The following is a 13,667-nucleotide window of genomic DNA, read 5'->3' as shown; positions in this document are numbered from 1 at the left end:
AAACTCAACCGTTCAGCCAGCAAGCACGGCACAAACTTCACTAAGTTTTGCCAGACTATTTCCCTTTTATGCCCCCATCTACATTAAAGGGCAGCTTAGCAGCACTTGGAACGCGTCCACAAATTTGAAAATCGCATTTTCAAAACAGCACTTCAAACAAAGATAATACAATACAATATGTTTAAAATCCTAGGCCAGGAAGAAAAACACCAACTAGTGAATAAAGGCTTCTTCTCACGTTATAGGCTTCGACTTAAGCCATCGGCATTTCTGTTGAGATCACCTTTTTCACTAAAGCTTCGGCTGTCCGTTTCCCGGAACAACCGCACCTTCCTGTTTCTGTACCAAGAAACAGACGAGCACGAGTCACTCGCTTTTCTAAACAACCTATCCCTCTCTTTACGCTTGGCGCACCAGTCACGCATTTTCTCGGCACGGGCGCATTTGTGCCTTCGGGATAATCGCTTTCTTTTTCGCGATAGCCTCAACTTGCTCCATTCTTTCTCGCGCCTGCCTTTCCGTTTTTTTCTACGGCAGCACTAGAACACAGGCGTTTTGCTTTCTTTTCGCAATCGTTTGAGTGTACTCTCCTTACGATGGCAGCATTCTTTCTCGCATCTGCCTTTCCGCGTTTTTCGGTGGCAGCACTTGAACACTCTAGTCCCACTTTCTTTCGGCGCGAGCTCTGGCAAGCTAGCGGTAACCGGAGCTAGTAGGACACCGGTGTCGTCTGAGTGGTCAAAGTGCGGTGCCGCGTATGCATCGTGGCCAGCAGCGCATGACTCACCTCCAGACATGTCCGAGCAACAACTGATCACGCCAGCCCTCAAGCTAGGCATTTCCTCTGGCAGCGCCGCGGCTGCATCGCTTGACTCACTTTCATTCAAATCCGAACAACCGCTCATGCCAGCCCTCAAGCTAGGCATTTCCTCTGGCGACTCGCCACTCACGTTACACGGGTCCTCCGATGAGCCGCATTGCTCAGCGCTGCCGGCGCACGATCAAGCTCATTCGACAGCTGGGGCGCTTCGGATAGCGTGAGGATCATGTGTGCTACGTCCGCGTTCGCACTGGGGTTGCTTTCGCGAATACAACCTAGCGTGGTGTCAGGGCACGAACGATTCTGACTCTGCTCTGGTCGCTCGCTGTCGCCTTCGCAAGTCTCGCTCTCTACAGCGGACGCGCACTCCTCGTCGATCTGCCCTGGCTGATCACAACTCGCGGGCTGCGCAGTTTCGCTGATCGGCACTTCGTTTTTCTGCGTACCCTGCTCTACGACACAGCTGATTTCGGAAACTGAAATTTTCTCATCTCCGTCGCGCTCTCCACAAGCTTCTGCTTTCGACTCGAGAGACGGTTCAGTTACTACCAGTTCCCCACTCTCATTTGATGGAACTTACAGCTACTTGGGTCGGCATGCAGTTCACCTCGCTTAACGGCGTCACTTCGGACTTCTCACCGATTAAGCCTGTGCTAACCGTCTCAGCTAGTGGCTCGACCAAGGTAACACGATGCTCTTCTGTTCGAGAATCGCTCGGCTCACTACTGCGGTCACGTTGCTCGGCCGCTTCCCCAAGCTGTGTCTCACACTCCGGTGCAAGTTTGATTTGCTCCGAAACGTCCGCACTGTCTAGCCATTCGTTTACAGCGGCTTTCAACTGATAGGCCAAATCAAAGTACGACTCGTCACAATGTTTCTCGCTCCCATACCTCTTCCGAAAATCATGAGGCGTTATCTGATATCGTATCAGCAATGACTCTTTTAGTTCGTCGTAATGTTTCAAGCGGTCGCCAACCAAGCGCTTGATTTCTTCCGACGCTTCAGCGGAGAGAAGAGCTACCAACTTCTGCGCCCAACTATCTCGCTCGAAGCGTTTACTTCTCAGACACTTTCGAAGTCTGCCAAATACTTTGCCATATCCTCGGCGATGAGGAACGGTGGCGTACCCTCTCGCGGTATTGAGCCGTTATACTGAAGGGCATTGAAAGCCTTAAGCTTTTCCACGCTCATTCTATGGGCTGAAATCTCCAGCTGCATCCGTTTCCTTACGCGGGCGTCCTTTTTCTCGTAACGTTCCCTACGTTCACGATCCTCTTTCTCGTAACGTTCCCTACGTTCACGCATCTCTTTCTCGTGACGTTCTCTACGTTCACGTTCCTCTTTCTCGTGACGTTCACGTTCCTCTTTCTCGTGACGTTCACGTTCATCTTTCTCGTGACGTTTTCTACGTTCACGTTCCTCTTGACGTTCGTCAATGATCTCAAGGCATTCCAAAAGCTCGTCATCTTCAGCTTCCAACTCAAGAATAGCCTTTAACACTTCTGGTTTTCTGAGTTTGCCTGACAAATTCAGACCCAACTCCTCCGCAAGCTCCAGCAATTTCGGCTTGCGCAACGACTTCAAATCCAAACCCATGGCTGTTCCGAATGCTGCCTTCTCTACTGCCCACTATTGCCTTGCTGCACTTAACCCAGCAACAACGACAACACAATTACCAGCTCTGTTCTCTACTTAACAAAAGCCTGGCAAAACTCAGTAGAAGAAAGTCCCGCACTCACCAAACATCGCAGCCAAGAATCCAACGCAGTCGTTCCGCTGCAGGCAACCAGTCATCACACAGGGCTCGTTGCACTGCTCCCGCCTTTCCGCTGAGCTGCTTTGATTCACGGGTCACGCCTCGGACATCTCCGCTCTTCCCACCAGATGTTGCACTTCGGTCAGGCCTGGCTCGTTTCACCGACCACGGTCACTGCTTGGTCGTCCTCGTACCTCCGCTGTTCACGTTGGACGATGGTATCGCCTGGCTCCTCCGACCACGGTTACGGCTTGGTCGTCGTCATCCCACCGCTGCCACCAGTTGTTAGGTTTGGGTTTCGCGCGCCCGTGTGGCGCACCGCTGACGCGCCCCTCGGTAGCGTTGGCCTGGCGGCTCCGCGGACGGCGGACGGCATGAAAGATGCCAGCAAAGACGAAGCGTCTTCCAACGAAACAACAACCTTTACTGCAACATCATGAAGAAACGGGCAGTGAAGCTGATCCGGAGAGATTACAGACACACTCACACAGCTGGTGTCTAGCGTCGTCTCAACGGCGCGTCAAAGTAGTCTCTATCTCAGCGGAGTCGGCCGCTGCTTTTTATACGTTTTCCCGTTCACAGGGAAAGGGTAAACCCTCACAAGAAAGGGAGAGCCAAACATGTTGGTTCGCGACGAATGACTCAATCGCAGATGGTCCGACCTCATCTCCTCCACCTCCTGCAGACGGGCGATGGCGGCGCCCTCTCTCACGAGCTCCAGGCTTGGCCGGCGTTTGCCCACACACACGCACGCATACACATTTGGCGCGTGGCAGGAACACGCTGAGGCTTGTCGGCGGGAGGAAGCGTTGCGCGGCAGAAGAACGGCGTCGAAATGGCCGATCCGCTCGCGATTCTGCCTGTTGCTATGCGGTGGCCGCGTCAGCTGTCCCACTTCTTGGTGGAGAAACGTAACACCGGGAGCAACATAACTAGCAATTGATATCTGCAGTAAACTGCTACAACATCACAGGGATCAGTTAAAATGGCGCAGTCGTTTTCATTATAAGGGTGAAAAGACATTTTGCGAGTAGTTACACCACCACCTTGCTTTGTATTTCGGCCACTCGGCCACCAAAACATCGCAGTAATCTGCTGGCGTATGCATTTCCCTCATGTAATGCCCCATATCCGCGGTCTTTAAGTTACAATAAATAAATAACTTTCTGGAGCACATTCGTACCAATTTTTGGGTCAATATAGTAATTGGAGAGGTAAAATTGAGCTCCTCAAATCAATATTTATATATCGTCAGTTTGATTTTCAGAAAGTAACAGTTAAAACACAAAAAGGAAAGATGCGGTGTAGATACTATATTTTCCTTAGACGAAAAAAAACACAGATACAACTGAAATTACGTCGCATAATCTAGCCTGTATCTCGAGCACCAGGCGTCATTTGTGACTTTAGGACAATCGCTGTGTCTCTAATGTCTTTCCTCAAGTCGTCGTTCATAGTTATCGTTCATATTACAGGCAGAGCGGAAGTTGTTTAGGGTTGGTTGATTGGTTCATAGAAAAGGAAAGGCGCAGTATCTGTCACACTTGCTCTGTGGACACCTGAACCGCGCCGTAAGGGAAGGGATGAAGGTGGGAGTGAAAGTGGATAGAGAGAAAGGGGGGCCGTAGTGGAGGGCTACGGAGTAATTTCGACCACCTGGGGATCTTTAACGTGCGCTGACATCGCACAGCACACGGACGCCACTTCGTTTCGCCTCCATCGAAACGCAGCCGCCGAGGCCGGGATTCGATCCCGGGAACTCCGGCACAGTAGTCGGGCGTCTTACCACTGCACCACCCCGGCGGGCGGCCGAATATTTTGCTTTGCGCAGCTTGGTTTAGCGAATGACATAAATATCTTGCGAATAGTTCTTTTCTGACGCTGAAAGTATGACGCACAGGTTTCACGCGTTACCTTGTCGTATTGTGGCAGCATCGTGTGTCCTTGTTTCATGTCTTTAAGGGAAAGGTTTTCACGGTGAAGGGAGCCGGGTCACAGACAACGTGTCAGCTTCGAGTTTTATGTCGACCCAGCGTGAGAGACAAGATTGCCTTTTCCGCTAATGACAATACGTACATAACGCTTCAATTGTTTCAACACCATTACGACATATTCGCAGTTATACGGCGTTTGCGCGCACGTTATTTGGTGCCTGAAAACCCGACACTATTTCGAGAATGCCTCTTTGTTTGATTTCATAACTGGCCGTAGCAGCAACTGCAAAATAATCGTATCTTGACCAAATTTCCAAACTACCAACTATAGGAACTATAGGTTTTTTAAGCAAATTGTAGAATTTCGCGGCAATATCATAAATTTTAGAAACACATCATATGCGAAGACATCCAAGCAGCCATAATTATGTCAAACATTTGTCTAAGCCCTATAAGAACTCGGGGCATGCATATCTAATCCTGACACTTGGAATGCATCATGTTTTTGTGCTGACTTGTGATATGCCTCAGTGCTCAGCAAACTTACGCCCACGCAGGACAATGCAATGTTGGGATCGTCATCTCAACCGCACCGAACCGAGCGGCGGGTCCGTTGCGACAGAGTCGGCTCTCAAGCGATCCCTGTTCGTGTGGAACCGAGCAGTGCGGATCGCCTTCGACGCTCTGCGAAGGCTGGTAGAGCGACGTGCCCTGAAGCGGACGCGGGACGTGCGTGCCACTCATAAACATTGGCTGTTGCAGCAGCGCGTGTTCTTCGCACGCTTCTGCCTGCTGGCTTGTTCCACCGCCGGGGCCACACTGGAAGGCGGCGCTCTCACTCGTGCCCAGCGCTGCTCAGTTCCTCTGATTAATATGCGTGAATTTCATTCGGCCCACAATTGCACAACCCGTGATGATGCACCTCTCTGCCATGATTTGTGACCACAACGGCTTTTCTCGCATCACTTGTTTCCTTTGCGTATGGGTGCTAAAGCTATAGTTGCGCACTCCGTGAACGCCATAAGCTACCACAGATTTTTCATACAGTGTTTATCAATGACAATTTGAGAGGCGATTCACGTGCGCAATTCCTGAATTTTTTATGCTTTCTCTAATTATGTTACTTCATAAGTTACCTAATTTTCATTTCAATAGGCGATCTACCGCAACACATAAAGCGCAAGCCTTCTGTTCATGTATTGTTACCTAAAGATAGCACGGGCTAGGGCTGGTATAGGTGGCATCTAAGGATGCTTTACGGTTCTATTTTTAGCTCTTAGTGAAATTGGAAAATAATTTCAAAGAACTCTTGCATATAATTTTTTTATACTTTTCGAGCGAACTGAACATAAATAAAATGAGAACATTTGTTGTTCAATTATAGCGCAAGTACTATTACGAAACGATATCTGTACTAAGTGGGAATGCTGACAAATGCATGACAGATATGTCAGTGCACGTTAAAGAACCCCAGGTGGTCGAAATTTCCGGAGTCCTCCACTACGGCGTCTCTCATAGCCTGAGATGCTTTGGGACGATAAACCCCACAAACCACAAACCAAAAGATCTGCTGAGCAGTGTGCAGCAGTGCGTTGAACTATGTAAGGATACCAAGTCAAGCTTCGCAAAAGGAAAAGAGAGGAAGAGGTGCCATAGTGGTGAGTTGCGGAGTAATTTCGACCACCTGGGGATATTTACCGAGCACTGACATCGCACAGCAAAGGGTGTTGTTGTGGCTTTGGGAAGAAGGAAAACAAAAAGCACGGCGCTGCTACTGGCTCTGTAGCTGTGCCACCTCCGCTGCCTTGTGCAGACGGAGAGAAAGTAAAGCAAGAAAAATAAAAGGGAGAGAAATACGCGCGCCGCAACAGCCGTCGTACACCACCTAAGTAGTGGCGGATGCAATGACGGCCTACAACGTATAATCTGATTGATTTATAGGAAGGGACTCGTGCGGACAGAAAATAAAACAAAGAAGTAAGAAAAAGAAGAGGGAGAGAAAGACGCGCACCGCAACAGCCGCCGTCCACCACCGAAGCGGTGGCGGGTGCGATGACGGCCTACAACAGATAGCAATTCGGTGGAAAGCTAGCCCCCGCCGCAAGCGGCGGTGACTTACCTGTTCCAGCCCCATCAAGGCCAGGAGCAGCCACCCTTCTGTTGTTGTGGCTGTAGGAAGAAGGAAAAGAAAATGCACGGGCCTGCTACTGGCTCTGTGGCTGAGCAACCTCCGCTGCCTCGTGCAGACAGAAGAGAAAATAGAGAAGAAAGAAAAGGAAGAGAGAGAGAAAGACGCACGCCGCAACAACAGCCATCGTCCACCACCGAAGCGGTGGCGGGTGCAATGACGGCCTACAAGAGATAAAAATTTGGTGACAGGCTAGCCCCCGCCGCAAGCCGCGGTGACCTACTTGTTCCAGCCGCATCAGGGGAGTAAGTTCTCCCCCTGGCACCCTCCTGTTGTTGTGGGTGTAGGAAGAAGGAAAAGAAAATGCACGGGCCTGCTACTGGCTCTGTAGCTAAGCCACCTGCGCTGCATCGTGCAGACAGAAGAGAAAATAGAGAAGAAAGAAAAGGAAGAGGGAGAGAAAGACGCGCGCCGTAACTGATTTGTTTATAGGAAAGGAAAGGCGCGGTAGCTGTCTCACTTGTTTTCTGTGGACACCGCAACCACGCCGGAAGGGATAAAACTGATTTTATTTATAGGAAGGGAAAGACGCGGTAACTGTCTCACTTGTTTTCTGTGGATACCGCAACCGCGCCGTAAGGGAAGGGAGGAAGGTGGGAGTGAGAGTGGAAAGAGAGAAAGAGGAGCCGTAGTGGAGGGCTACGGAGTAATTTCGACCACCTGGTGATCTTTAACGTGCACTGATATCGCACAGCACACGGACGCCTCTTCGTTTCGCCCCGGAAGGGAAGGGAGGAAGCTGGGAGTGAAAGTAGAAAAAGAGAAAGAGGAGCCGTAGTGGAGGGCTGCGGAGAATTTCGACCACATGGGGATCTTTAACGTGCGCTGACATCGCACAGCACACGGACGCCTCTTCGTTTCGCCTCCATCGAAACGCAGCCGCCGAGGTCGGGTTCGAACCCGGGTACTCCGGCACAGTAGTCGGGCGCGCCGCAACAGCCGTCATACACCACCGAAGCGGTGGCGGGTGCAATGACGGCCTACAACAGATAAAAATTCGCTGTCTCACTTGTTTTCTGTGGACACCTCAACCGCGCCGTAAAAAAAGGAAAGAAGGTGGGAGGTAAAGTGGAAAGAGAGAAAGAAGAGCCCTAGTGGAGGACTACGGAGCAATTTCGACCACCTGGGGATCTTTAAAGTGCGCTGACATCGCACAGTACACGGACGCCTCTTTTTTTCGCCTCCATCAAAACGCAGCTGCCGAGGTCGGGTTCGACCTGGAGGCAAGCCTGAAGTAATGCCGTCATCGGCGATCGTGCCCGTAATCATGACTATAAAGCATTGGGCTGTAAAGCATTTTTCCCCCTCGAATTTAGGGACGACTGCAATAATCACATTCACAGCAACATTTGTGCAACGGAGCATTACGGCTATAAAACACGACATAGATAGTTCTAACGAACTGTACACGAATTTGTGCCCAGAAAAAAGGTTTGTGGCAAATCATTTTATAATAAACAAATAGAGTTCACAGAAAGACAGCGGGTAAGGAATTCCCGACCTCCTGCTTGGCAAGTCGCCTCGCCGCTGGAACCCAGCATTTCTGATGAGAGATTTTAAAGCCCACCATTCGGCTTCGGATTATCACAAGAACAGCCCCAAGGGTACAAAGATGTGGCAGTCTATCCAGAACCTGGGCCTCATACTTCTCAACGATCCCCAGGAAATCACGCGGGTCGGCAACACCGTTAGCGCAGACACCTCACCCGATCTCACACTCACCAAAACATTAGCGACGGCCGCTAGTCCAACACGAGAAACACACTAGGGAGTGACAATTACATATTAGCCATTACATAATTACAAAACGACATCTGACACAACATTTCACAAACTGCACCACAAGTGCACGCGCATCACCGACTGAGATAGATCAGACACGGACGAGAGCGAACTGCCCTTAGTCAGATCAACCGCTTAAAGGAATGGATTGCTGCACGTAAAGATGACGTTAAGACCCCCACGGTCGAGACGCCGAGAGCCGCACCAGACGACTGACTCTAAACTCTTCCAGATATTGGAAGCGTATGCCAGCCTACTAAAACGTTGGGACGCAGAGACACCACAAAAACATACGCAAGCGTAGAGCGCAACTCGAGAGCCATATGGAAGCGTACACTGCAGACCTGAAAGAAAAACAATGGGGCCAAACCTGTAATTATATGAACGAGAAACTTGGAGGAAAATAAAATACGGTTTTTCCTCCAATACTTGCTCGATCCCACGCAGACAAAACGCACACGAGAGCGGCTCATGAAGTTAATTCATCTATACTAGGGTACGGACGCTGAGCTATTCGCCGAACAGCGAACACGTGACAAAGACCCCCTTCCTCCCCGCCGGGGTGGCGCAGTGGTTACGGCGCTCGACTACTGTTCCCAAGGACGCGGGATCGAATCCCGGCCTCGGCGGCCGCTTTTCGATGGAGGCGAAAAGCAAGGTGCCCGTGTGCTGTGCGATGTCAGTGCACGTTAAAGAACCCCAGGAGGTCGAAATTTCCGGAGTCCTAAACTACGACGTCTCTCATAGCCTGAGTCGCTTTGGGACGCTAAACCCCACAAACCAATCAACCAACCAACAGACCCCCTTCCCGCTTACGAGGGCCTCCCCAATGACACCCTAGATGCTGACGCAGCAGATGCCGAGGTCTGACAGAGATATATTTTAATGGCAACAGGAGATGTCTGCCTGGTGGTAAGCCTAGCATGCTACTCCTGAGGTCTGGTTTTTTGGGTAAGCTCCGTACCACCACTATGGTAGGACCTGACGGAGTGTCGAACAAAACGCTCAGAAACCCAGACCACACGTCTGTTTCGGTCCCGACGGAACTAATGAACACCTACTGGAGGAAAGGCACGATTTCTCAGGAATAGAGATACGCGCGGGTCACCCTCAACCCTAAACCGGGCAAGAAACTCTCGATTGAGAATCTGCGGTCCATCCCCCTCACATCTTGTATTGGCAAACTAATGAAACATGTCATCCCTTACCAACTGAAAAATTACGCGGAAGACCGCAACCTACTTTCTCCAATAAAGATTGCCTTTGGCAACCTTGTCGACGCAGGACGTGATGCTCCAACTTAAGAACATGCTAATCCCTCCACGCGTACATCCGGACGAAGGTGGTACTAGAGCTAGATCTGAGCAAAGTCTTCGACATCATATCGCATGATGCAATCCTCACGAATCTCTCTAAACCGGACCCGACGAAATGACATGCAAGTATCTCCGATTATTCTTATCCGAGCGAACAGCAGAGCTGACTCTAGGTAACCTCAAATCGGATCTCATTCGTCTGGGAAGTTGGGCACGCCCCTAGTCTCGGTGATCTCCCCTTTTCTCATTAATTTTGCACTCATTACACTTCTCCCTGGGCCCCGCCGGTGTGGCGCAGTGGTTACGGCGCTCGACTACTGCGCCCAAGGAAGCGGGATCGAATCCCGGCCTCGGCGGCTGCGTTTTGATGGAGGCGAAACGGAGTGGCGTCTGTGTGCTGTGTGATGCCAGTGGACGTTAAAGAACCCCAGATGGTCGAAATTTCCGGAGTCCTGCCCTACGGCGTCTCTCATAGCCCGAGTAGCTTTGCGACCTTAAACCCCACAAACCAACCAACTTCTCCTTGGCTCGCTGCCCTGCCGGGGCTGCAGCACGGCCATCACCCTGTGGGTAACCACGGAGAATGACGGTCAAATAGAGGATACGCTGCAGCAAGCAGTCGGCATAATCTAAATTTACGCGCCGGTAGCGGGCCTTGAATGCTCGCACCCGACATCGGAACTGTTCGTTTTCAGGGACAAGCCGCGTGGTAGAAATGAAAGCCAGACCCCTCCTTACCCCGTTATTGTATGTTTGAGAGAACTACCGGTCAGGGAAGTCCGAACCATGTGCATTCTGAACATATACATGTAGAGCAATCGTAAAAACACCGAAGCAATTAACAGACTTACGGCCACCGTCAATCAGACTGTATTGCTCATCAGACGGATCGCCAAAAAACTAAAAGGTATTAAAAGAAAAAGATCTCGGTCGATTAGTCCAGGATTTCGTACTGAGCAGGTTTGTCTACTCCCTTCCGTACCTGCAACTGCAATTCGCGGAGAGAATGAAGGTCGAGAGCCTAATCCGGCAGGCCTACAAGGTTGTACTTCGGCTCCCACACAGCACGTCTACGGAAAGGTTGGTGACCCTTGGCGTCTACAACATGCTCTCGGAGCTGTACAAGGAGCACCTTGTCTCTAAACGTGGACGGTTTCCTCGCACCAATGCGGGAATGGCCATCCTATACAGACCACATGTGCGAGTAACTTCCAGACAGGGACGCGAAAATGCATTTACCTACACACAGTAGGACAGCTCTATTAATTGAACCCTTACCCAATAATATATGCACCCCTTCTCTCGAGCGGTCGGAAGCCGTGCTGGTCAGCTCGGGTCCGAAGATCTAATTACAGGTCATCGAGTGGCCTAATGAGGTCGCCGCCAGCCATGGACTAACGGCCATCCCGTGTTTCTCTTGATACCTGCACGGTGGGACAAGAGCACGTGTGCGGCGCCGGATGTTCTCCTTTCTTGTGAAAAGCAGTGTGGCATAATACATTATGAGGAAGCGTGTCAGTGATAAGGGTAGAGTCGCCTGATGGGTTGCAGAATCTGTAGAGCTTTGCAAACTGAGTAGGTCACAGGGGACCCACTCAATTCAAACGGTTTGCGAGATGCGAGCGGCCAGACGATGTTTATTCTGGCAGATTTCTGGGGAAAACCGGTTGTTAGAAGCTATCTCTGCAACATTCACAGCTTTCGCTCTATGACTAGGTTCAAGGCATGCCTAAACCACCAATTTTTTATTCACTTGAAAAGAGTATGCATGCGGAGTTATATTTAAACCGACAGTTAAGGGGCTGGCTTTTGTAGATGAGGCCCCTAGTACGGGACCGTAGAGTCTTGGGCCGCTGCCCGGGTGCGCTCGACCAAGGCCTGTAGGTCAGACCAGCCGAGCTGGATCCCCTTCCAGCCCTCCAGGTAGGGTTGGGATTATGGAGAATGGCAAGATTATATGAACAGGCCCACATCATATGACAGATGTTCAAAGACTTCTCCGCACAGGACAGCTGCCCAAGAAAAAAGGTTAAACTTTTGACAACTGCAGATCAAAGCAAAAAATTGGTATCAAGCCAGAGCATCAACGGTTCCTGCGCCTTTGAGAGCCCTTTACTAGGTTGGGGATGAAGACCATGACCAGATTGATGATGTAACCAATATCTTTGAAGGAGTAGGCCAGAGTAAATTCGAGTCACGTTTGTCAGTGTCGGAAGCGAATGCCCGGCGTGAGCGTGCGGGCGGCGGCGTCAGCTGCCTCATTTCCCTCGAGGCACTCTTCAACTGGAGTCCGAACAGTGTTCTGGTGAGTGGGGTCCCCGGTATAGATTCTGTTTTGGAGAAAGCGGTAGGCTTGATATAGTATCCAGCCCAGCAGGACATTACGAATGGCCGCTCTCAAGTTGGAAATTCTTGTTTTGAAGTTCGGTGAGATGCATTCCAAGCAATACCAACCTACTTTACGTCTGTTATGTCGCCGGCTAAAAATTGCCTTTTACTGCCTTGGATTGGAGGACGTTGTGACACAGCGTCGTATCCCCCCTCTCTCTGGTTCGTCCCGTGTTAGCGTCATGTTTAGTCACAGACGTCGTGTGTCCGCCTACTTGTCCCACCATATATCCAATACACCACTCACATGGAGCAGCGCGTACGTATTCCATCCCAGTGGAGGTGCTCCTTTCACGTGTGTTCTCTTCCTGCTCGAACATCGTATTGGACGGTCTCTGGCGCGGGCGGAATCCCTGGCTCGTGACTATGGATTGAAATCCAGTGTATTCGACGTGGACGCTTCCGGCGCCCACCATGGGGGATGGTAAACCGGCCGCAGCAAATTTGTGGTGCACACTGAGATAGTTGTGCAGCGCCTAATCCTCACCGAGATAGCTCAGGTGTTAAGACGCTCGGTTACTGAACGGGACTACCTGGGTTTGAGCCAGATCAAGGATGTGGCATTTTGATGAAAAACACGAAGGCATATGTGTTGTGCAAAGTAAGTGCACGTTAAGGTACCGGTCGGTGCAAATTATTCTAGAGGCCTGCACTATGGCACCACTCATTCTCTTTTCTTTGAATGCTAACTTGCTCCATTCTCTTATGGCGCGAGTCAGATGTCCACCGAAAAGTGTGACATGCTACCGTTTTCGTTTGCTAACAACCAATTTATTATTTCAAACAATCGCTGCTTCATAAGCACTTCAGACCGCCGTAGGCACCACGGGAGTAAATTACGAACGATCAGCTCCAAGGTTCTTCTTTGTTCGCCCCCGGTTCAGGGTCCTGTAGGCGCCGCACCACAATGGGCGTTAAAAGCACATTTCACGTGCAATAAGTATAAGAAAAAAGAATAAGGTTGAACGAGTTTGGCAGGTAACCTCGGATGACTATTAGATAACAAATAGCGATTATCTCTCAACACGAAAGTGAAAACAGTGGTTGCACGTCGCTCTAGCCGAGCCTTTATTAAAAAAGAGAGAAGGGTTCAACACTGCTGAAGTGAATGTGGAGCGAAAGCATTAGGTGCTGGTGACTGAGCGTTCTTCTTCCTTTTCTTCATCTACTTCGCCTTCTTTTTCTTCGTCGTCTTATTGTTCTTTTTTGTCTTCTTCTTCACCTTCGTCTCCTTCTTTGTCGGCTTCTTCTTTGCCGTCTCTGTCTTCTTTTTCTGGTAGCTACGCCTCTTCACGACATACCTGCGGCCACCCGAGGTCTCGCTTCGGCTGTCGTAGTGTTGCTTTCGCAACAAAATAAAGGTTGACACTTACAATCCGCATTTAAGAGTATGGCGCAATAGCGTAGGCTACTGACGCCGCTTTAACCAAGCCGAGTGCTTTCCTGCGCTCCTAGGGGGAATGTGAATGCAAGGGTCCTGGCA

General features: G+C 50.4%; 1 protein-coding gene across 1 annotated transcript in view; it reads left to right on the top strand.

Moving 5' to 3' along the window:
* LOC146199655 (uncharacterized) overlaps positions 1-5,452 on the top strand; it is a 45,693-nt gene extending 40,241 nt beyond the window's left edge. Inside the window, exon 8 of the mRNA XM_084592167.1 lies at positions 5,068-5,452. Within this exon, the coding sequence (XP_084448293.1) occupies positions 5,068-5,452 (385 nt within the window). The remainder of the gene's footprint in view (positions 1-5,067) is intronic.
* Positions 5,453-13,667: the final 8,215 nt, after the last annotated feature.

Source organism: Amblyomma maculatum, chromosome 2, assembly GCF_055883805.1.
Source record: "Amblyomma maculatum isolate TAMU_Amacu chromosome 2, ASM5588380v1, whole genome shotgun sequence".
NCBI classification, from domain to species: Eukaryota; Metazoa; Arthropoda; class Arachnida; order Ixodida; family Ixodidae; genus Amblyomma; species Amblyomma maculatum.
The sequence above is the reverse complement of the archived record's forward strand: the minus strand, read 5'-3'. Positions and strand labels throughout refer to the sequence as shown.